At 36.4% G+C, this 23,116-nt stretch overlaps 1 protein-coding gene across 1 annotated transcript; it reads left to right on the top strand.

Moving 5' to 3' along the window:
- Positions 1-35: 35 nt before the first annotated feature.
- LOC126825201 (transcription initiation factor TFIID subunit 8) lies at positions 36-22,145 on the top strand. Its single transcript, XM_050554755.2, has 7 exons — positions 36-195; positions 7,527-7,677; positions 11,141-11,239; positions 11,867-11,929; positions 14,743-14,867; positions 16,111-16,258; positions 18,894-22,145. The coding sequence occupies exons 2-7, from the start codon at positions 7,539-7,541 to the stop codon at positions 19,127-19,129; spliced, it is 810 nt and encodes a 269-aa protein (XP_050410712.1). The 5' UTR covers positions 36-195; positions 7,527-7,538; the 3' UTR covers positions 19,130-22,145.
- Positions 22,146-23,116: the final 971 nt, after the last annotated feature.

A 23,116-nucleotide genomic window follows, 5' to 3' on the forward strand; every position in this document is an offset into this window, starting at 1 on the left:
TTTTTTTTAATTATTTATAGAGTTACGTCCCCTTGTCCAAACTTCCGGTTTACTTTCATGGCGAGAAAATAATTTTTCAGTTTGTTTGTTCAAGTCGTTGTTTTGTTTAAGTATATAAATCATTACAAGCAAATGTGAAGGTCTAGCCTTCAGTAAGTGCTGTCAGGTAATTTAGCCTACAGTAAGGGCTGTCAGGTAAGCATCGGTTATTTTAATCTTGAATTTATCATTTATTTGCCACTGAAAAGCAAAGCATAAACGTATTGAAAATTCAATGAATTGAAATGAAAGATGTCTTTAGATGATGATTTTGATTCGATGCGTTTAGTTTTGTGGACACAGAACCGTCTCAAATTAATATTTACATGTATGATACTTTCAACTTTTAACTTTTTAGAACCTCTGATATTATTGTAATCTACAAGTAGAAATATCTAGTTTCATTAAAAATCATTGTGTTATCATAAATTGGCTCAAATATTGACATGATGGCTGTGTATGGATGGGTATCACGTCATTTGGGACTCACGTCATTTGGAACTCAACATAAACGACATTTAGGACTCAGTTGACGACGTTTGGGACTTGATTGGCGTCAATTGGGACTCAACACAAATGACATTTTTAACTCAATATAAACGTAGCGATGCCAAACGCCGCTAGAGGCGCTGGCTGTCCTATTATTGGTGTGCTAAAAAACCTGACCGAAAAATGTACCGTTTCTACTACGGGGTCTCATGAATATTCAGGAAGTCAAAACGTGGTCACGTGGCACTTTTCCGGAACCTGGTGAGCTGAAGTTAGCGGACTGCCATAGCAGGTAAGATTTTGATCGAATTTTCGCTTATTTTTCTTGTTTTTAATTTTTAAATGTAATAGAAACTTTGAAAAAAAGAGCATTCCGCTCGAGATATCGACATTTTTGGATAGCCTGGTATATATTTTGTTTAGTTTGAGCTTTTGTTTTGCCAAAATCCCCCGTAGGAATTGGCAATAAGACGGAAAGTAGAACCGGGGAAGAATCAGGGAAAGACAACTCTTGGTAGGTGCGTGTATGGGATCAGACCACAATGAATGATTTATTTTTTTTTAACCTAACTTTTGCAAACTTAAGTGTGAACTATTTAGATGTTTTTGCAAATTTAATAACATTACTTGTAAAAAAAAATGGACTTTTGAGAAAAATATATCCCCAAATATTGAAATAAGACTGACTTGGCATAGGCAAAATGAAAATGTGTATCTCATTTATTTTAAAGCTTATATTTACTATGGAAGAAGAGTATTCACAACCATTATTCATAACAGATTCTGAGGAGAGTGAAAAAGAAATTGGAGAAAGTGAATCTCAAGTAAGGCATTTCAATCTGTACTTTAGGACAATTATTATACTATGTTTATTTGATGCAGCACTCTTTTATTATAACTTTAAAAAACATAATCGGAAGAGGCCAGTGATTATATTGCTCTGTACCAAATCAATTTTATTTTCCAGGCACAGACGCAAGCTCCAAGATTCATGCCACTTTTCACTCCACGCTTTAGTTCTGAGAATACAGCATTGATATTTTTTATCACTGTATGCAATTTTTTACTCATTGTTGTACATCTTTTTTTTTTAAATTTTATAACCAGAGATATTTGTTATTTATAGAGAAGGGGTGATTCTTTCTTTAATAATGTCATAACATTCGATTACTTATACATGTAACTTTTTGTATTTGCATATGACTTTGATGACGTCCAGTCATGCCAAAAAAGAAATTATTTTGTCATGTGTAATCCCTGTGACTATATCATATATTGTTAATTTTTTTAAGTTTTATATTTTTGGTTTTGTAGTTGGTAGTTTTCATATGATTGATGTTGATCATGATACACAGTTTTGTTTTCTGTTATTTTTAGATTTAGGTCATAAGTTTTCACCCAGAAAAATTCTGTTATTTATTTATTTTTGTTGATTTTAAGTTTTATTGATTTTGTTAATTGAAATAAAGATATTTTTATTGATCATAATACTTGTGATTTTCCATTCCTGAAACAACTATTTTTGTCTGTGTGTTTTGCATGTGTATGTATCCAGGAAAAAACTGTGAATATTTTGATAGCCTCTAGACCTACAGGGGGGTTGGATGGCTGAATGGTTAGCGTGCGCGTGCTGTATCATAAAGTCTGTCATTGAGTCGACTGGCGTGGTTTCGAATCCCCGGTTGTACGTGACGAGGAGTAGGGTCGCCTGTCCAACCTCGTGGGTTTTCTCCGGGTCCTCCGGTTTCCTCCCACTGCTAAAGACCCCTACGCGCAAGCGAATTATTGAAATAAAATTAAACCATATGTTAGTACCGAAATGACCTAGTTTGTGTCGAGTGGACGTTAAACCCCATTTCTCTCTCTCTCTCTAGACCTACAGTTGACCCGTGACCTTACACTTTCTGTATGACCTTGACATGGTATAGTCAAAAAATGCAATTCGAGTAGCTGATGCCTAATAAAAAAACACGATAACAATGTGAAAACATTATTTGTGTATCTATCACATCAAAAAACGGGTTGGGTAAATATTTCAAAGCCCTGGGACTTCTACATGGTTTGTTATTAACTATCACGTCATTTTTTTGCTGTGACCTTGAACGAAAATTGTCTCGGTCGTAAGTTTGAGAGTCTGTAGCACACACACTATATAACCGAAGAGTCTCCCGATAATTTGATTCAATCCAGTACATCTTGAACTTCAAATTCTGCAAGTTTCGTGGATCTACCTATTATAGTGTCTGAGATATTAGCTTCGGTCAGGTTTTTTACGTTTTTAAAAAAAAGCCGTATTTTGGTGCCTCCAATTCGCGGTCTTCAAAATGCCATAACTTTTTTAATTTTCCATATTTTTTCAAAATTCTTTCAGATTATTGAATCTAAATAGTTGACGCATGCAGTGCAATAATCATATTAGAGACATTTTGTGTATTTAAAAACCCTTTGGCAATGCTAATAAACGACAGTTGGGACTATTTATTTATGAGATAACAGCTGTCTTAGTTGTCTTTCGTTTTATTTAGTTGATCGGCGATTGTTGAGAACGCGATTAACACTGCTAGTTTTCCTTTGTTTTGTTTTATCTGCGAGTATAAAACTTGACAATAATATATTGTTCAAAATTTGTGTATATTTAGTAATACTTCGTTGTTTTTCTTTTATCAAATAGTAAACGAGCTTCACTGACCGACCACTGCTAATGTTTTTTCGTGAAACGGTATAACTGCAATCAACACACGGCCGCCATTCTCGATGATTGACAACTCACGTTTTTCCTCATCCACCAAAGAAACCGTTAGGTTTCTTTGAACATACTGTAATAACATTGGGATTATTAGTTAATCAGCTTTAATTATCCCGCTTTGATCGTTGCCATTTCTTATATTTTCCACAAAAAAACTTTGCCTTGTACGCACTAATTTATCGATTGGTATTGCCATCTACGACAAGCATGTCATTGTGCAGCTCACGGATTATCGTTAACAATTTTTAGGGGCTTGTAAAAAAAGATTGCATGTCGTGTAAATATTTATTTTGTTTTTTGTGTAGGTCATTTTCAAATAAATTCATCAGCATATTATTCGTTTTAAATAAATATATAACTTTTATGAGAAACGATTATTATCAAAGAACCGTAAGTGCAACTAATGTTTTATCGTTTGGTTGAGTCTTTTACTAACCACGTGTTTCATGTTAATAAATATTTTCTTTCGTGTTTTGAATTGGCCTACAGTATTTCTAATAAATTATCCCGAGTCCGAAACGTTGTATACCCGAGTCCCAAACAACGTATACCAAAGTCCCAAACGTCGTATACCCGAGTCCCAAATGTCGTGGTCATATTTTTTTGAGTCCCAAATGACGTGAGTCCCAAATGACATGTAATCTGTGTATGAATACTTCTGAATAGAGCTAGAACTTGAAGGGAGGGGATGATTTATCCAAGTTTCAACACATATATCATCACAATAATGTACATGTATGTCGACATTTGATAATATTTTAGAGGTGTTAATTCTCTCTTCGGATATAACAGACTTCGAATGTGTACCCGAACATAAATGTATACATATATCGTCAATCGTCATACAATACAGTACTGACAGGCCAGTTACTGCCCTTAGTAAGAGATCCTAACTAGTGAATGCCATCAATCAATGTACAAATTTTGTTATATTTAAGGAAAATCAGACAATACTAAAGGATAAATGTTGTAATTAAAATTGACATGTCGATAGAACAACAATGCATAAAATATTAAACAATATAATAAATCAACAAAAACAATTGATTGGATTAACGTCGTCACCAAATGTTGAGTTGAAAAGTGATGACAGGTTAACGACTTGCTAGCCAGTTGATCTTAAAGTGGTTAATTTAAGAAACATTAATTATCTTAGCGAATGGTAGATTATCACACCATTAAAATATACCATTTTTATGCCAAATTGACATCTTGAGTTTAGAATTGTAACCTTGTATTAAAAATGCCCCTCGATATGCAATTTCCAACTAGTTTAGAAGTTGTAACTAACCGACATTTTTAATCTAAAATTATAACATATTTCTGTTAAAATTGTCCCTCCAAATGTGATTTCCAACTACAGTAAACCTTGCATAAGTCGGATTGGTATAATTCGGATCTTCACTCAACTTGGATAAAATTGTTTGGACCCTTTGATCCTGCACGTTTTTCTTATTAAATTTCTGCGCGTAAGTTGGATTTGCTAAGTCGGATCTTTGCTCAACTCAGATCAAAATGTTTGGTCCATTTGATCTAATTCAGGCTTTTTTTCCTTCGTCTAAGTCGGATCGGCAGAATGTTTACAACATCCTGTTAAAAATATTTCCCTCTCCGCCAAACGGCCTGGCTGACGCCATTGAAATCCAAATACAAGACAGCGCACAAGACGAAACGAAATTGGAATTTTGAAAAAAATTGATTGTAATTGAGCTAGGAAAAGCAATAATTGGCTGAAGTTTCTCAGCTTTTCAACGATTCTAATTTTTCCCCACCCCGGCTTGCCTAAATTTCGTTTCGTCTTATGACCAAGCCATGTAAATCTGTACGCCAGCCCACATCTAGATCTTAATGGCGTCCGCCAAAGCCGTCTAGCGAGGTAAGCAAGGTCTTATTTTCTCACTAAATTGTTCTGTTACATTGTTCAGGCATTAACAGAGACTGACACACGACCGTTTAGCAGTAAAAAATTGCCCAATAAAATTGACTGGGAACCGATTTTATTTCGACAAGGATTTAATAGGACTGTTCCTGAACGTACATGGCAATATGAGACCTATGTTCAGAGCTGAACTAGGTCTTCGGCTAACTCAGATCTTCGCGTAACTTGGATAAAATTGGTCAGATCTTCGCGTAACTTGGATAAAATTGGTCAGTCCATTTAGATCCGACTTATGCAAAGTTGAGTGTAGTTTGGAAGTTGTGGAAGTGTCTTGTATATTACACTAAATAGGTTATTTACCAATCACATTATGAGGGGCATTTTTGACACAAAAATTCTATAATTTTAAATTTAACATGATAATTTGGCATGAAAAACAGAATCAAATATTGATATAAATTATTGTGATATGAATCTGGGTAATTTGGGTAAATTGTGCTACTGCAATAAAACTAACTGGAGTGGGGGCTTGCACTTACTGGCTGTTTTACGTTGACCCTTGCGAGGCCCTCTGTTCTTAACTACTGGAAAGGGAGAACCACGCTGGTTAATCTGAATGAACTTTCTCGGCCAATGCAGGGATTGAACCAGGACATCCAGGTTAGCGAGCGAGACATCATCTTAATGACTGAGTCACTGTTGCTCCCTGGTTTTAAGAGATTTGTTGATAAAGATTATTAGACTTTGAGGAGTTTTAGAGTTGGTACTATCATGGTCGGTCTGATACGCACTGTGTCCCGTTTTTGAGTGGGTACTATCATTGTCAGTCTGACACGCACCCTGCCCCGTCTTTGAGTGGGTGCTATCGTAGTCGATCTGACACGCACCCTGCCCCGTCTTTGAGTGGGTGCTATCGTAGTCGATCTGACACGCACCCTGCCCCGTCTTTGAGTGGGTGCTATCGTAGTCGATCTGACACGCACCTTGCCCCGTCTTTGAGTAGATGCTATCATAGTCGATCTGACATGCACCCTGACCTGTCTTTGAGTGGTTGCTATCATAGTCGATCTGACATGCACCCTGACCTGTCTTTGAGTGGTTGCTATCATAGTCGATCTGACATGCACCCTGACCTGTCTTTGAGTGGTTGCTATCATTGTCGGTTCGACACGCTCTCTATCCTGTCTTTGTTTCATCTTATAAAAAGCTGTAATGAATTTGAACGACTATTTAGTTTATAATTAGTTTATCTTCTAGTGATAGTAAATTATTTTCATGAAGAAAATAAAACAAAAACAGGGGTTTAACATCCACTTGACACAAACTTAGATAATTTTGGGACTCATACATGGTTCAATTTTACTTCAATAATTTGCTTGGGTGTAGAGGCTTTTAGCAGTGGAAGGAAACTGGAGGACCCAGAGAAATCCAACGAGCTGCGAATCAAAACCACCAATAGGGCTACTTTGAACAATTTTGAATGTGAGGAAAAGTGTGTTTTTAGCTTGTGGTCCCCCGTAGAAGTAGCAATTTTTATCCGATTTCAAAATACATTTGAAAATATTACCATTGCACCCCAATGATGGTTGAGTTCGAATTTCTTGAAAATCGGACCACCGAACAAAATGATTGCCCCTCGTACCCAAAGATGGTAAATCAAGATTTTGGACCCTCTAATTGCTACAATTTTGATCCGGTTTTGATAAAACTTGAAATGCATGTTTATAACCCAAAGATCTTGGTTCCTTTCAATATTTGCGCATATCGGATCGTACATTCCTGAATTATGGCCCTTGATTGTATGAAAAAACAGGTTTTTTGCTTGTGATCCCACTAAACCTCACAATTTTTATCCGATTTAAATAAAAAAAAATGTTTGTATATATCACCATTACACCGTAATGACGGTTGAGTTTGAAAATCGAACCGAAACTACCTGACAAAATGGTCGCTCCTTGTACGCAAATAGTATAAAAGTATGTAATACTAGGGTTGTGGACTCTCTAGAAGTGACAATTTTTATCTGATTCTGATGAAACCTAAATCATATCTTTATATCCCATTTATCTCAGTCCATTTGATATTCGCGCCTTTCAGACCATAACTTCCTTGATTATGGCCCCTGATTGTGCGAAAAATCACTTTTTGTTAGCTTGTCTCTATTCATCTCTTGCAAATTGTGGACATATCTTGCCTGGCAACCGCTGGTTTTATAAGAACAAATAAATGAAAAATACAAAATGCTCAAACAATATATTGAAAAACGTTCAAAGTACATGTACCCCAGTTGATGGTACCCAAGTCAGTGCAGAATGATTCCACAACATGAACAACGTTAAAACCCATTTTACTTGTTTTTTTTATTTTTAACAGATAGGAGTAAAAATGTCAGGCGATATAACAGGACCGTCCGCATCTAGGAGAAAAGCTCTGAAAGTCGCCGTGGCAGCACTTTGTTCTGAAAATGGGTTTACATCCTCAGATGATTCTGCTCTGGAAACTTTGACAGAATTATTACAAAGTTGTAAGTTTTAACAGTCATGTTATTCAATACATTGTTGAACCAGGAAATACTGGTACATCCTTCATCTTCTAATTATCTTCTAAATGGCTGAATGTATTGCTTTGGACTTACTTCTGGGGTGCTACAGTCACTGAGAAGGGCTTGGGTGATACAATCACTGAGAAGGGTAGGGGTGAAACAGTCACAGAGGGGCCAATTTAAAGTGCACATAAGATGGGTTTGAGAACTCTTGGATATGTGTAGCCAATGGTTACTATATCAACTTTACGGCAAGTTCACACCAATCTGATTGAAATTAATTCAGTTATCTTCACTCAAAGTCGTAAAAATGAACCTCCCGTGAAAACGACTTTGCCAATTATTGAAAACACTCTTAATCCCCTCAGACGCCAGTGACGTCACAGTGACCGAATGCATATTCGGAATGTTTATTCCTTAATTACCTATATACAGCCAGCGTGTGTACTCATTAACGCCTGACTGATTCCTTAATCTCCCTTAGTTCTTAAAGTGCACATAAGATGGGTTTGGGAACTTTTGGATATGTGTAGCCAATGGTTACTATATCAACTTTACGGCAAGTTCACACCAATCTGATTGAAATTAATTCAGTTATCTTCACTCAAAGTCGTAAAAATAGACCTCCCGTAAAAACGACTTTGCCAATTATCGAAAACACTCTTAATCCCCTCAGACGCCAGTGACGTCACAGTGACCGAATGCATATTCGGAATGTTTATTCCTTAATTACCTACATGTATATACAGCCGGCGTGTGTACTCATTAACGCCTGACTGATTCCTTAATCTCCCTTAGTTCTTAATTAAATAAAACAATTGACTACGGAATAATTCGTTTTGTAATTCATTTTAATTTAAGATCCAATTTAGATTGCCTACAACTTTTAAACTTTGAAGTCTTGAACTCTTAATTAATTTTTTACAATATGGAACTTATTGGACGAACACTTTTAATATGTAAATAATATACCGGTCCAGCTATGTGTTTTTTACTGCGAGCACTTCGCTTTTCCACATAAAGTGTAGTGTCGTTAATATTTGTCATTAATTAATCAATCCGACTATAAAAGTTATACAGGCATGGGTTTTAAATTACACGTCGGTGTTAGCAGTGAGTGTTAGTGGGATTAAGAATGTTGATTAGGTAATTATCTTTTTTTACGCCGGCCAGATCAAAGACATCACTCTAAGTGGAACGTGTGCAAAATACCTCATGAACGAACTAATGGTAGAATGGTACACCCACACATTAATTGTATAACATCATTAAGTTTTACTCATCAGTTGTTTAGAATAATTATTTACCCAATAATTATTGGTCACCAGTGTTTTTGTAACCAAGTAGCCTAGTATTATTTGTTGATTGGCGTTTAAACAACAATCGTTTATCTTCTTTTTAATAAAAGTATTTTACAATTGCATTGACAGTTTAATCACTCACCAAACGGCACCAGGAACTCCACGTATGATCCCGTGCAATTTTCGTGCCGTAGTTTAACCTCATTTACTACACCCGTAGTACATGTAACTGTAAATGGTAATAAGATTCCCAGCGTTGATTGGCTGAGAAATGAGGGCGATCTATTGTACATGTTATGCATAGTCATCGGAAAATTCCATATTCACTGTAAATTTCAAATGGAGTTACGATAAAAGTTGTTCTTTATGTATAGAAATGGTTATTATTATTATATATAGCTAATAATGAATATATCGACAAATGACTGGCACCATTATATCAAGTATTACGGGGTTATCCAAATTACCGGTAAATGCGCTAATTTCTTGAGTCGTCTTCATTTGACATGTGGCCTATTTAAACAAAGGCATCTTAAATGGATCTACGGCATTTGAAATTCACTCTAAAATATTCCAATCACAAATGAAAGACGATAATTCGGTGATTATGATTAGGCCAGTCACGTGGTAATTGGACCGTCAACAGACGCTTGTCAACTTGCCGTGTGTATTGATAGTGCTATATTGTACAGACGGTGAGATATTGTATAGATAATGTATATCCTATGTGTAGTGCCTGTGACGTCACCAGCCAATCAACCGGATTAAGGTCGTAATTGAAAAATTGAAAAGCGTTTTGGCGTGTCGGAGAAGTTGCCATAAAGTTGATATAGTAACCATGGGCTATACATACATGTAATTTAGATTTTTGATCTTACGTGGTCTTTAAACAATTTAGACATGCATGTACTCTTTAGATAATAAAATGTGTCATTGAGTCAAGTGGGCGTGGTTTCAATCACAAACTTGTACATGATGAGTGAATTATTGAAATGTGATTGAACCATATATTAGTCCTATAATGACCTAGTTTGTGCCAAGTACATAATTTGGCTTCAAAGGTGCAGGGTAGGGAACATACGGTTGACTTCTTCTGAAGGAACAGAAAACTATTGACAGCACTGTAAAGATCAAATGGCAGCCATCTTCAGGTCAAACTTTCTCCCTTAAGTATATAGTATAGTATATACAGTACTATGGTATGGTACAGTGTATATACAGTACTATGGTATGGTACAGTGTATATACAGTACTATGGTATGGTACAGTGTATATACAGTACTATGGTATGGTACAGTGTATATTCAGTACTATGGTATGGTACAGTGTATATACAGTACTATAGCATGGTATATACAGTACTATGGTATGGTACAGTGTATATACAGTACTATGGTATGGTACAGTGTATATACAGTACTATGGTATGGTACAGTGTATATACAGTACTATAGTATGGTATATACGCAGCTATAGCATGGTGTATACGCAGCTATAGCATGGTGTATACGCAGCTATAGCATGGTATATATGGTACTACAACATGGTATATACGATACTATAGTATGGTATATACCATGTATATACAGTACTATAGTATGGTATATACGCAGCTATAGTATGGTATATACGTAGCTATAGTATGGTTTATATGGTACTACAACATGGTATATATGATACTATAGTATGGTATATACCATGTATATACAGTACTATAGTATGGTATATACGCAGCTATAGTATGGTATATACATGTATACTGATGTCCAAAAGAAAGTATACACACTAAAAGTATGACTAAGTTTTGTTTAGATTAAAAACATTTGATAAAGCATTACTGAGTTTGTCTCTTGCGTCCAAACTCAACATTTCTAAGCAAAATAAAAATGTGAAACAAATTGACATTCTACTCAAATACCGTATACCATGGAAAAACAACTTTGGTTGATGCAGCACAAAATGCACAGTGTATACTTTCTTTTGAACATTAGTGTACATGGTATGCCATCTTTATTAGTCTGGTTGATGCAGTTACAACCTCGTCCCTACAATTTATGAGGAATTGTATTCATGATGATTTTGTATTCATGGTGAATTGTATTTTTAATGATTTTGTTATTTTAATGATTTTGTATTTTTTTTAGTTTTAACTGAAGTTGGTAGAAGTGCTAGAGCTTATTGTGAATTGTCAGGACGAACAGAAGCTATGGTTAGTGATGTTGCTATGGCTTTAGTTAACATGGGTAAGTACATGAGTTTGAGTGTAAAGGCAGCAAACAATATCCGGTGATTAAGATGGGTGAGCCTCGGTGGCGTTGGTTTACTAACCTAGAGGTCCTGTGTTCGATCCCTGAGATGGCCCGAGAAAGTTAACTGAGATTTTCTGCCATGTTTCTTCCTCCCAGTGGTGCAGGACAACGGTCTGGCAAGTGACCATGCATAGTAGTTCGGATGGGATAGAAAAAACCAAAGTTCTGTGTACCCATTGGTGTGTACGACTGTACGTTTTGCAGAGAAAAGCTAAAGTCCTGTACATGTAAATTAACCTTTGGCTGTCGGAATGCCACTGCCTTGGTAAAATTACTCTCATAGTATACTGCATGGTGTATACTAATCTTCATTAGCCAAGTTTGTGTAAACTTGTATCGGAAAGAGATCTATAAATATGTAACATACAGACTTCATGATGAGAAATCTACAATATACATTGAGCTAAAATCTAATTGTGAGAGACCATGCAGAACTTGAAAATAAAAAACCCTGATAACGCTGGGTGTCAGCAATTTATCAATGTACCCACAAGTATATAATATTTTCTATTTGCTGCAGGTTTCAACATTGAATCACTTGATATTTTCTATTTACTGCAGGTTTCAACATTGAATCTATTGCAGGCCATGCTAAAAGACCCAATAAATCCGTTTTTATACCACGTAAGTTGTATCATTATATTGTACTTATTCATTGGAGTAGCCGCCGTGGTTCAGTGAGTAAGTCATTGGCTCGGGTTCGTTCCTAGAAAGATGCTTGGGATTTTTAAACAATTGTCAGTTATACGGGAATGGGATGATAGACTAAGGTTTATTGCTGTGCACTTAAAAGAACCCTTTGGATGTTAGAATTGAAAATAATAGTATTCATAGTAAACTGTATGGTGTATGCCAGCTGGTGAGATAGTATGATGTGTTACCAGGTAACCCATTTCATCCATCCAGCTGGTATGATCGTCGTGATACCTGGTAACCCATTTCATCCATCCAGCTGGTGAGATCGTATGTTGTGTTACCTGGTAACCCATTTCATCCATCCAGCTGGTGAGATCGTCGTGTTACCTGGTAACCCATTTCATCCATCCGACTTGTGAGATCGTCGTGTTACCAGGTAACCCATTTCATCCATCTGGCTGGTGAGATCGTTGTGTTACCGGGTAACCCATTTCATCCATCTGGCTGGTGAGAGCGTTGTGTTACCTGGAATTGTGGTTGTGTATTTGCTGTTGCGTCTGATGATCTGTCATCCACAATTTTCTTGTGAATACTCTTCAGACTACTTTTATTATCTAGTCAGTTTAAAATTTATATATATTTTCATTGGAACAATTTCTGTTAATTACTTCTAGAGTTATGCCCCTTGTTTCACTATGTTGAACCTTGTAAATATTCTAATGACTTAAGTTATCATATGATCTAAATAAATTTACTTGTACTATTGAATTTCGGGGGTTGGATGGCTGAATGGTTAGCATGTGCAGGGACTAGAAATTTGTCATTTTTGGCAAGAATCTAAGAGGATTCGCATATGTGGAATCTGCACGAATCCTCCGAATCTTAATTAATAATAGTGTCTAAAAAAACAAAACTGTGTTTATTGTGTTAATCTAAAACACCAAAATACAATTATAAAAAAAAAAAAACAGATGGAGTTTTGGGTAAACGCTTAATTGTGTCAAAAGTAATATCCAGAAAATGCGTAGCCAAAATATGCTGATACAGCACCATGGCATTTCTTTATAGCAAAATTGGTAGACTTTTGTCCATAACGTAACTAGTCACGTAACTTGCAAAAGATTTTATCATTCGTCGATGATAGACAAACAGCACAATGATCACATGACAACCATAACTGATATTGCTCTATTTAAATAAAATTCTGTACGACCATAATATAGCCTTCAATAATATTTTTAAAATTAAGCCTCTGTCAGCATGTATATAGAATTTAAAAAAACATAACGGTAAACGCTATTTAGAACTGGTTTATTGACCTACTTCTATCCGATATGTCACATGTCATTGGAATTCGGCATTCGAGATTCTGTTGGGAAAATATCCACTGTTTCTCTCCCCGTGTATTTGGTGTTCTATCAGGGGATTATATTCAATGAAGATTTAAATGTACCTAACAGCTAGTCAGTGAATCCATCAATGTATGATCCAGTTATTATTTTAATAACTACCTGTACCTGGAATTTACACGGCGGAGTATGGAAGATGTGTGATTTGCAAACCATGCCATGATCGTCTTCATTCACCATGTGGCATATTTTACTGAACCTATTACGAATTATTAGCAAGCTTGTTTTGTTTTTTTTTACTGGATTATCAAAATCACCGTTAAATGTGCTAATTACTCGGATTATGAACCACATATGACCGATTTTCACTAAGGTATGACTGTTGTTGAAGCCAACACTTAACAAGTAATAATTAACGCGTTGTAATATTAGCCAAAAGTAGATTGATTTATGATACCATGTGGCCGATTCATTGTTTTATCAATTGACTAGATTAAACATCAATCAGGTAAATCTCACAAAATACAGCCGATTAAGAACACTGACCCTGACTGACATTCAACAGTTGGACTCGACAATTCTCTGAGATTTTTTTTTTTTTTTAAGAAAAATTTTACGAGAATCCTTATAGATTTGCAGGGCAAGATTTTGCGAGAATCCTTGCACGAATTAGATTCGGAGATTTGCGTGAATTTCTAGCCCTGAATGTGTTCACTGTATAATAAAGTCTGTTATTGAGTCAACTGGCGTGGTTTCGATTCCCTGGTTGTACGTAACAAGGAGTAAGTTCGCTTGTCCAACCTTGTTTGTTTTCTCTGGGTAATCCAGTTTCATTCAACTGCTAAAGACCCCTACGCGCAAACAAATTATTGGAATAAAATTGAACCATGTGTTAGTCCCGAAATGACCTAGTTTGTGTGAAGTGGACGTTAAACTTAAACCCCATTTCTCTCTCGCTCCTCCCTATTGAATTTCAGCAATTTGCGTTTATAATTTCTAGAGTTATGACCCTCTATGATCACTTTGCTGATCCATGTGAACGTTCTAACTACATGTAATACAGTTATTATCCAATCTGTATGAAATTTCACATGCATTATATAAATTAGTAAAATTAATAAGCCTTCTTTGATTGGCATTTAGTAATTGAACATATTAACACAAGGTACAATTTTATGGATACACAATTACTGAGTTTAATACTAAGCGACGTTTTGGCCAGGATACTTTCGTCTTTATCAAGCAAATGATGCCAATTTTCTCGAAGTCCTCCAGTTTTCTCTCACTGTGTTGACATTGAGAAGAGCTATACATGTATGTTAGTGTTCAACCAGCACGAAGCAAATTATTGAAATAAGATGTCAACCATATATTAATCCCAAAATAACCTAGTTTCTCTCTCCCCCCTCCTTCTCTCACTCCCTGATTGATGGATCGTTTTATGTTTTTCAGCTGCTCAGATGACACAGCCAGTGATTCACAAAACATTACAAGCTGGAGAACGAAAAACACATCCTTCACATATTCCAGATCATCTTCCTCAGTTCCCTGATCCTCATACTTATATCAGAACATTGGTAAGAACACTTCCCTGATCCTTATACTAAAACATTGGTAAGAACACTTTCCTGATCCTTATACTAAAACATTGGTAAGAACACTTCCCTGATCCTTATACTAAAACATTGGTAAGAACACTTCCCTGATCCTTATACTAAAACATTGGTAAGAACACTTCCCTGATCCTTATACTAAAACATTGGTAAGAACACTTCCCTGATCCTTATACTAAAACATTGGTAAGAACACTTCCCTGATCCTTATACTAAAACATTGGTAAGAACACTTCCCTGATCCTTATACTAAAACATTGGTAAGAACACTTCCCTGATCCTTATACTAAAACATTGGTAAGATTGGTATTGAATCTCAGAACTTCTTGTTAACAGTTGGAATACGGTACAATCTGTGTGACCAGCCAGTGTTCCTTTTCACCGACATCTGTACATCTAATTGTAAGCGGTCACAATACCCCCCCCCCCCCCATAGGAATCATTTGGTTTTATCTTTTTAATCAACAGTCACTCCTCTAACGCAGTGAGCAATCACTGTTTTAGTCATAGATTTAATAAAACATATCAGAGATTTGAGTCAACCAATTTTCGCTAAATAGCGAGTTTCAGCGACGACCAAATTTACAGATGCTAGTATCAGTGTTTGCTCCTGATGCATCCAAGCTTAAATTAGTACTTGATATCAGTACTAACAAACACTGAGATTTTATTAGGTACTTTCGGATGGGACGAAAAACTGAGGACAGTGTATAGTGTACACGTAAAAGATCCCTGGACAGTTGGAATTTGATAGCATTGCGCCACTGTCCGGGTAAAATTTCCCTCATTGAACATTGATGGCGTAGGAGGTTAAACCCCATTTCATTTCATTTCTAATTGGATGGCCGAATGGTTAGCACGTGCATGCTGTATCATAAAGCCTGTCATTGAGTCAACTGGCGTGGTTTCGAATCCCCGGTTTGTACATGACAAGGAGTAGGGTCGCCTGTCCAACCTCGTGGGTTTTCTCTGGGTCCTCCGGTTTCCTCCCACTGTTAAAGACCCCTATGCGCAAGCGAATTATTGAAATAAAATTAAAACCATATGTTAGTCCCGAAATGACCTAGTTTGTGTGGAGTGGACATTAAAACCCATTTCTCTCTCTCTCTCTCTCTCTCTCTCTCTCTTTCTCTCTCTCTCTGATTATAGAAAAAATGAGTAGTATTGTTTTACCAGAATTTAAAATCTTCTCGTGTTTTATTTTAAGACGCATCAACAACCATTGAATGAATATCAGTTAATGAGAGAGAAAGCAGCAAGTCAGAAACGCGATGTCGAGAGAGCGTTAACACGATTTATAGCTAAAACAGGAAATACCCAGCATTTATTTAAAGATGATCCATCAGCATTTCCATGTAAGTTTTAAATATGAGTATTAAACCCTACATACTACAATATTGTGAAATGGTCATGAATTATGGCCCCTGATTTTATGGGAAATCGTCTTTTTAGCTTGTGGTCACAATTATTATTCAATTTAAAAAAGAAAAGTGAGAATATATCACCGTTGCACCGTAATGTCGTTGAGTTCAAATTTCGTAAAAATCGGACCAAAACTGCCGGACAAAATGATTGCCCCTCGTACGCAAATAGTGTAAATATATGGTATATCAGGGTTGTGGATCCTCTAGAGGTCACAATTTTGATGAAACTTGAAATGTATGATTATAATCCAAAGATCTTGGTTTCTTTTAATATATCAGACCGTAATTTCCAGGATTATGGTCCCTGATTGTACGAAAAATGACATTTTTAGCTTGTAAACCCTCAAGAGGTCATAATTTTTATCCAATTTTAAAAAACGTTTAAAGGTATCACCATTACATCCTAATGTAATGACGGTTGAGTTCGAATTTCGTGAAAATCAGACCGAAACTGCCTGACAAAATGGACATTACTTGTACGCAAATAGTGTAAAAGTATGTAATACCAAGGTTATGGACCCTGTAGAAGTCACAATTTTTATCCGGTTTTGATGAAACTTGGAATATATCTTTATATCCCAAAGATCTCAGTCCATTTCGATATTCGTGCATTTCAGACCATAACAGCCTGAATTATGGCCCCTGATTGTGTGAAAAATCGCTTGATTTTTTAGCTTGTTCTCTATCCATCTCTTGCAAAATGTGGGCGTATCTTGCCTGCCATTCGCTGGTTAATAAAAAAAAAGTATTTTCCTTTTTATACGCCCACACTGAAATGTGGTCGTATAATGTTATCGACCCCCGTCCGTCCGCCCCGGCATCCACAAGGCTAAATATAATATCCGATTGACTTTAGTTGTATACACAGTGTTTAAGGTCATGAGATGAAGAAGCCTATTGATTTGCAGCAATTTCCGATAATTACTGCCAGAGTTATGGCCCTTGATCATTTTGAAAATTCTTGTGGGTGCTCTAGATGCTAAGTTGATATTGCTTTAGGTAATGGGATGCATAAGCCAATTGATTTTCAACGATTCAACGAGTAATGGCCCTTGGTCACTTTGAAATATCTTGTGGCCACTCTAGAGGCTAAAGTTAATATCCGATTGACTTTAAAATTATACACAGTGTTTAAGGTTATGAGATAAAGAAGCCTATTAATATTCAACGATTTCCAATAATAACTGCCCTTGTGGATGCTTTAGAGACCATCTGATTGATTTTATATTTATATGCCATGTTTACACCTTATAACAGTGGTTCTCAACCTTTTTTTGCCAACTGCACACCTTGGAACGCATGAAAAAATAGCGGCACACCTGGCTAAATATATAGGACAAATATTTGAATTTTGCTAAATACATATGTAAAAACATGACAAGTCACAGACGACATACAACCGTAGACACAGACTAGTCATAGACACACCGCATGTCTCAAACTGAATTAAGAAAAACACAGCTATATATGCACCTACCAGTAGACATCAGTGAATGCCCAATTGGGATCATGTGGTTTTTCGCATTTTCTTAGTGTGCCGTTCAAAATTTCGCGGCACACTTAGGAAGATTTTGCGGCACACTGGTTGAGAACCACTGCCTTATATAATCGTCTCAATTGACTTTAGATTGATACACAGCGTTTAAGGTCTTGAGACGAACAAGTACATATTGAGTTTCACCGTTAACTCCATGCTGTTAAATGCTTTGTAAACTAAAAACATTAGCATGGGCCAAACATATTCTAATGATTTTCTGATAATTACTTAATGAGTTGTTAATCTTAATCAGATATTATTGTATTATAAATGTTTCATTACCAACAAAAGTAAAAATATGCGACAACTCTTGTTGACTACCCAGACGATTTTGCTGCTGTGGGTGTATGTTTCATTGCCTGGCAACCTATCTTTAATTACTCAAACAAATTTATGTAAAGATTATGTTTATGAAGTTATCACACAAGCGATATCTATTGTAGAATGTGTGTTGCTACGTGGGTAAGACACTGACGCTAGCTAGCTAGAAGGTCGTGTGTTCGATCCCTGCATTGGCCGAGAATATTAATCGGGATTTTCTGACCTGGTTTCCGCTTGTCAGTGGTGCAGGACAACGAAGCTGACAAGGATAGTTGTCTAGTCGTTCAGATGGGACAAAAAAACAATGTCCTGTGTATACATTGGTGTTCATATAAAAGATCCCTTGGCAGTTGGAATTGATATAAGAGTAGGCCATACTACCACTGCCTGTGTAAAATTTCGCTCACAGCACACTGTGTGGCATGTTTTCCTGTCTTATTTGTAACCTGGTAAATTTTTTTACATGCGGTAGTTATCGAGTCTGTTTTCTTTTTTAAAATAAAAGCATGGCATGGGGTCCCCTTTTTAAAATAAAAGTAGGTCATGCAGGCCCTATTTAAAATAAAAGTAGGTCATGCATCTCCTTTTTGATATAAAAGCAGGTCATGCAGCCCCTTTGACATGGGATTATCTGAGATTCTGAATATTGTAGATTAATCAGTGAAGAACTAGATCATCAATTATACTTTTATAATTTGTTTATTCCAGTGATCGCCATAGCACCATCACCGAGACCATATTTAAACGCTTTATTACCTAAAGATCAGGATCTAGACGCACAAGAACCAGGTGAAACTTATTCAACAGGCTCCAAGAAAAGATCGGACAATAATTCTCAAGGGGATGCGAAAGACGGGGCTCAGACGCAGGAATCGGCCGATCCTGATGCAATTGACAATCCTTATTTACGGCCCGTTAAACTTCCTAAAAAACGCAAAAGATGATATTGAAGAGTTGAGGTTAAATATGATATTATAAACATTGTTCGAGTGTGATATATGGGAATGTAGGCCAATTCAACTTGATGTGCCTGAAGTACGATCGGTAAAAGACAAGATTCAAGATGGCGGGTTAATTCTGATATTATAAACAGTGTTCTGGTTGTGATATAATGTAGGCCTATTCAACATGATGTGCCTGAAGTACGAACGATCGTGGACAATATAAACACTGGTTATGATGTTCCTGAAATTCGATCGATCGTAGACAATATAAACTCTGGTTACGTGAGTAAATGGGGATAATAGTCAGATTACGAGGGTTCCATGTTGAAAATATTCGTGAAAAATCGCTTGACCATTATGTCATCGTTTATCAGCAAAATAAAACGAGTTTGTGCGACTAATTGAGGAGAACTGTCAATCGTGTTTACAAACATTAAGGCTGGGTATCGATAGTGATTTTTACTATCGATAATCGGCAATGCAATGTCGGTCGATAATCGATAGTATCGAAAACAAACTTATTTTCACGGTCGTCATCAAGACTGGATACAGTATAAGTTCAAAGTTCAAAACCATATGAAGTTGTGAAAGATCGTTTGCTCCTGTCTAAGGAGATTTATTTGGAAAACATTAATAAAACTTGTTATATCACGTATATATACGTAAATTGATGTTGTTTATTATTAAAATAATGCAGCCGTGGTTCCGAATGAAGAAATATCGTAAATAATTATGTTAAGGGACCAAAATGAACTTGTTCTGATTCAAAACATTGCGTACGTGCGCGCGAAAATATCAATATGGCAGACGAATTCTGAAGCTTGCAAAGGGAAATAACTCTAACTTTATTTACACATCCAGGTATCTCCGATTTAGCGATATTCAACAATAATTTCTTCAAAACTAAAGTAACGTTTCAATGAGAGTGAATTTATGAAAACGGCTGTTCAATAAGCAGTCACAATTTTGTTATGTGTTACATTGATACTTGATAGTAATTAAAGTGAGCGGTGTATTATGATTAACTGAAAGAAAACATGCACCATGCATGTACTTTGTCCCTTTTGGTTCCAACTGTATCCTTTCTATTCCAGTAGAATACATACACCCGGGGGAATTGACACCACATTAATGATAATATCAAGGGAAATTATTATTGGTCTTTGTTCAGTATTTTATCTTCCACCATCCCTATGAGAACCACTAAAAACATTTATTGTGCTTGGATTTAATATGGGTAGCCATTTTGACAGAACTGATGACAGAACTATCCAGGTCAAGGTTCATTGTAATCCGTACTGAATATGTATGTATGTGCTTCGACATCCTGCTTAGTTAAGAAATAAGTTCCAAGCTTTAGGTTTTTAATTGGATGTTTTACAGAGAAGTCAGAAAAATACCTGACAAAAAGTCAGGAAAAATAATTCGGCACAGGATGAAATGTCAGATTTTTTCCCGAGTTATCCAAGTTTACTTTTTATATGCCTACATTTTCATGTGGACGTATATTGTCATCCGATTTGAACGAAACTTGAAATATAGGTTTATTTCCCTAAGATCTCGGTTCCTTTCGATATTGGCATGTACGTGTATGGGACCATAACTTCATGGATTATGACCCCTGATTGTACGAAAAATGGCATTTTTAGCTTGTGGACCCTATAGAGGTCACAATTTTTATTTGATTTTTTTGAAATTTGAAATGTAAGTTTATAACCCAACGATCGTGGTTCTTTTCGATATTCGGGCATATCAGACCGTAACTTCCTGAATTATGGGCCCTGATTGTATGAAAAATGTTGTTTTTTAGTTGTCACAATATTATCTAATTTAAAAAAACGTTTGAATATGTCACTGTTACACCGTATTGTTGGTTAAGTTCAAATTTCATGAAAATCGGACCAAAACTGCCAGACAAAATGGCTGCCCATCTACGCAATAGTGTAAACATCTGATATATCAAGGTTGTGGACCCTCTAGAGCTCACAATTTTGATCCGATTTTGATAAAACTTGAAATGCATGTTTATAACCCAAAGATCTTGGTTGGAGTCGATAGAGGTAACAATTATTATCTGATTTACTTACAAAAACGTTCAAATATATCACCGTTACACCGTAATCTTGGTTGAGTTCAAATTTCGTGAAAATCAGATGAAAAATGCCAGACAAAACGGCTGCCCCTCTACGCAAATAGTGTAAACATCTGGTATATCAAGGCTGTGGACCCTATAGAGGTCACAATTTTGATCCGATTTTAATGAAACTTGAAATGCATGTTTATAACACAAAGATCTTGGTACCAGTCGATATTCGCACATATTAGGGTTGGGCGATATACCGGTATTTCGGTATACCGTGATAAAATCATCGGCGATTTTATCATATCGGACTTACTTAAAAATATCGAAAAACCGGTTTATCGTGACTTAAAAAAATTATCGCGATTATGATAATTATCATGTCCCAATATTGATGATAATACATCGTCGCTTGGACTAGTAAGCGAGGAAAATGTGTTTGGCAAGGTCAAGGTTGGAGAGTATTTACCCCAGTCGCAACTGTCACTGTTCTGATTTTCAGACAAGTAGATTTTAGAACCCTGCTAGTTCTGGTTACATATTATCGTTATATTAAAACTTAATATTCTGCTTCGACTAACTAGTATGTCATTCTATTGATAGAATTAAATTCGTCTACAAGTATAAAATATAGCATATTACGTACCGGCGGGTCAAGGGTAAATATCCATCATGGCGTCTAGCAACAGTAAAAAAGTGACAACAAGCGACGATTTGCTGCCTAAAAAAAATTCCTCCAGTCCCGTTTGGACTTTCTTTGGGTTTAAGCCAAACGACGTAGACCAGGCCACAATATTCTGCAAAGTTTGCACAAATCCAGTAATGGCTAAAGGTGGCAACACAACCAACCTATATCATCATTTGCGAACACGACACCCAAGTCAGTACAAAAGCTTTTATTTATACGGGATTGCCAGGGTTGATATTAATAAAATAATAAATACAACATACCTTTTTCTTTATTAGTATTTGATACAGTATGCACACAAGACAGGGGTCAAGACCTTAACAAGAATTCAAAATTAGACTTCTATAGACACACGTAAAAATTATCACGATAATATCGTTTATCGTGATATTAGATAAATTATTATCACGATATTTATTTTTCATTATCGCCCAAGCCTAGCACATATCTGATTGTACCTTCCTGAATTATGGCCCTTAATGGCTTTTTGTTTAGCTTGTTCTCTGTGGGCGTATCCTGTCTGGCAGCCGCTGGTTTTGTATACCGGTAGTGAATCAATGGGAAATATCCTGTTGGTTTAGGATACAAGTTATTGCACTCTTTAATATCAAAATAAAAAGTTATTGTAAGAAAGGGTGGGTTGGATGGCCAAATGGTTAGCACGTGCGCGCTGTATCATAACGTCTGTCATTGAGTCAGCTGGTTTAGTTTTGATTTCCCGGTTGTACGTGACAAGGAGTTGAGTGGTCTGTCCAACCTCGTTGACTTTCTCCCGGTCCGCCAGTTTCCTCCCACTGCTAAAGACCCCTACTCACAAGTGAATTATTGAAATAAAATTGAAACCATGTTAGTCCCGAAATGACATAGCTTGTGAACGTTAAACCCCATTTCTTTCTCTATTGTAATGAAAAAAAAGTGGTGTAAAATTTAGGAGATCAACATTTTCTATTTGTTTGTTTTGCACACGGTGGCTAAGTGGGTAAGACGCTGGCTCGCTAGCCTGGAGGTCGCGTGTTCGATCCCTGCATTGGCCGAGAAAGTTCATCCAGATTTTCTGACGTGGTTTCCCCTTGTCAGTGGTGCAGAACGGAGGGCCTAACAAGGCTGCTGTCTAGTCCTTCGGACGATACAAAAAACCGAGGTCCCGTGTATACATTGGAATACACGTAAAAGATCCCTTGGCAGTTGGAATTCGATATAAGAGTAGGCGATAGTGCCG

This window comes from Patella vulgata, chromosome 6, assembly GCF_932274485.2.
Source record: "Patella vulgata chromosome 6, xgPatVulg1.2, whole genome shotgun sequence".
Classification (NCBI taxonomy): domain Eukaryota; kingdom Metazoa; phylum Mollusca; class Gastropoda; family Patellidae; genus Patella; species Patella vulgata.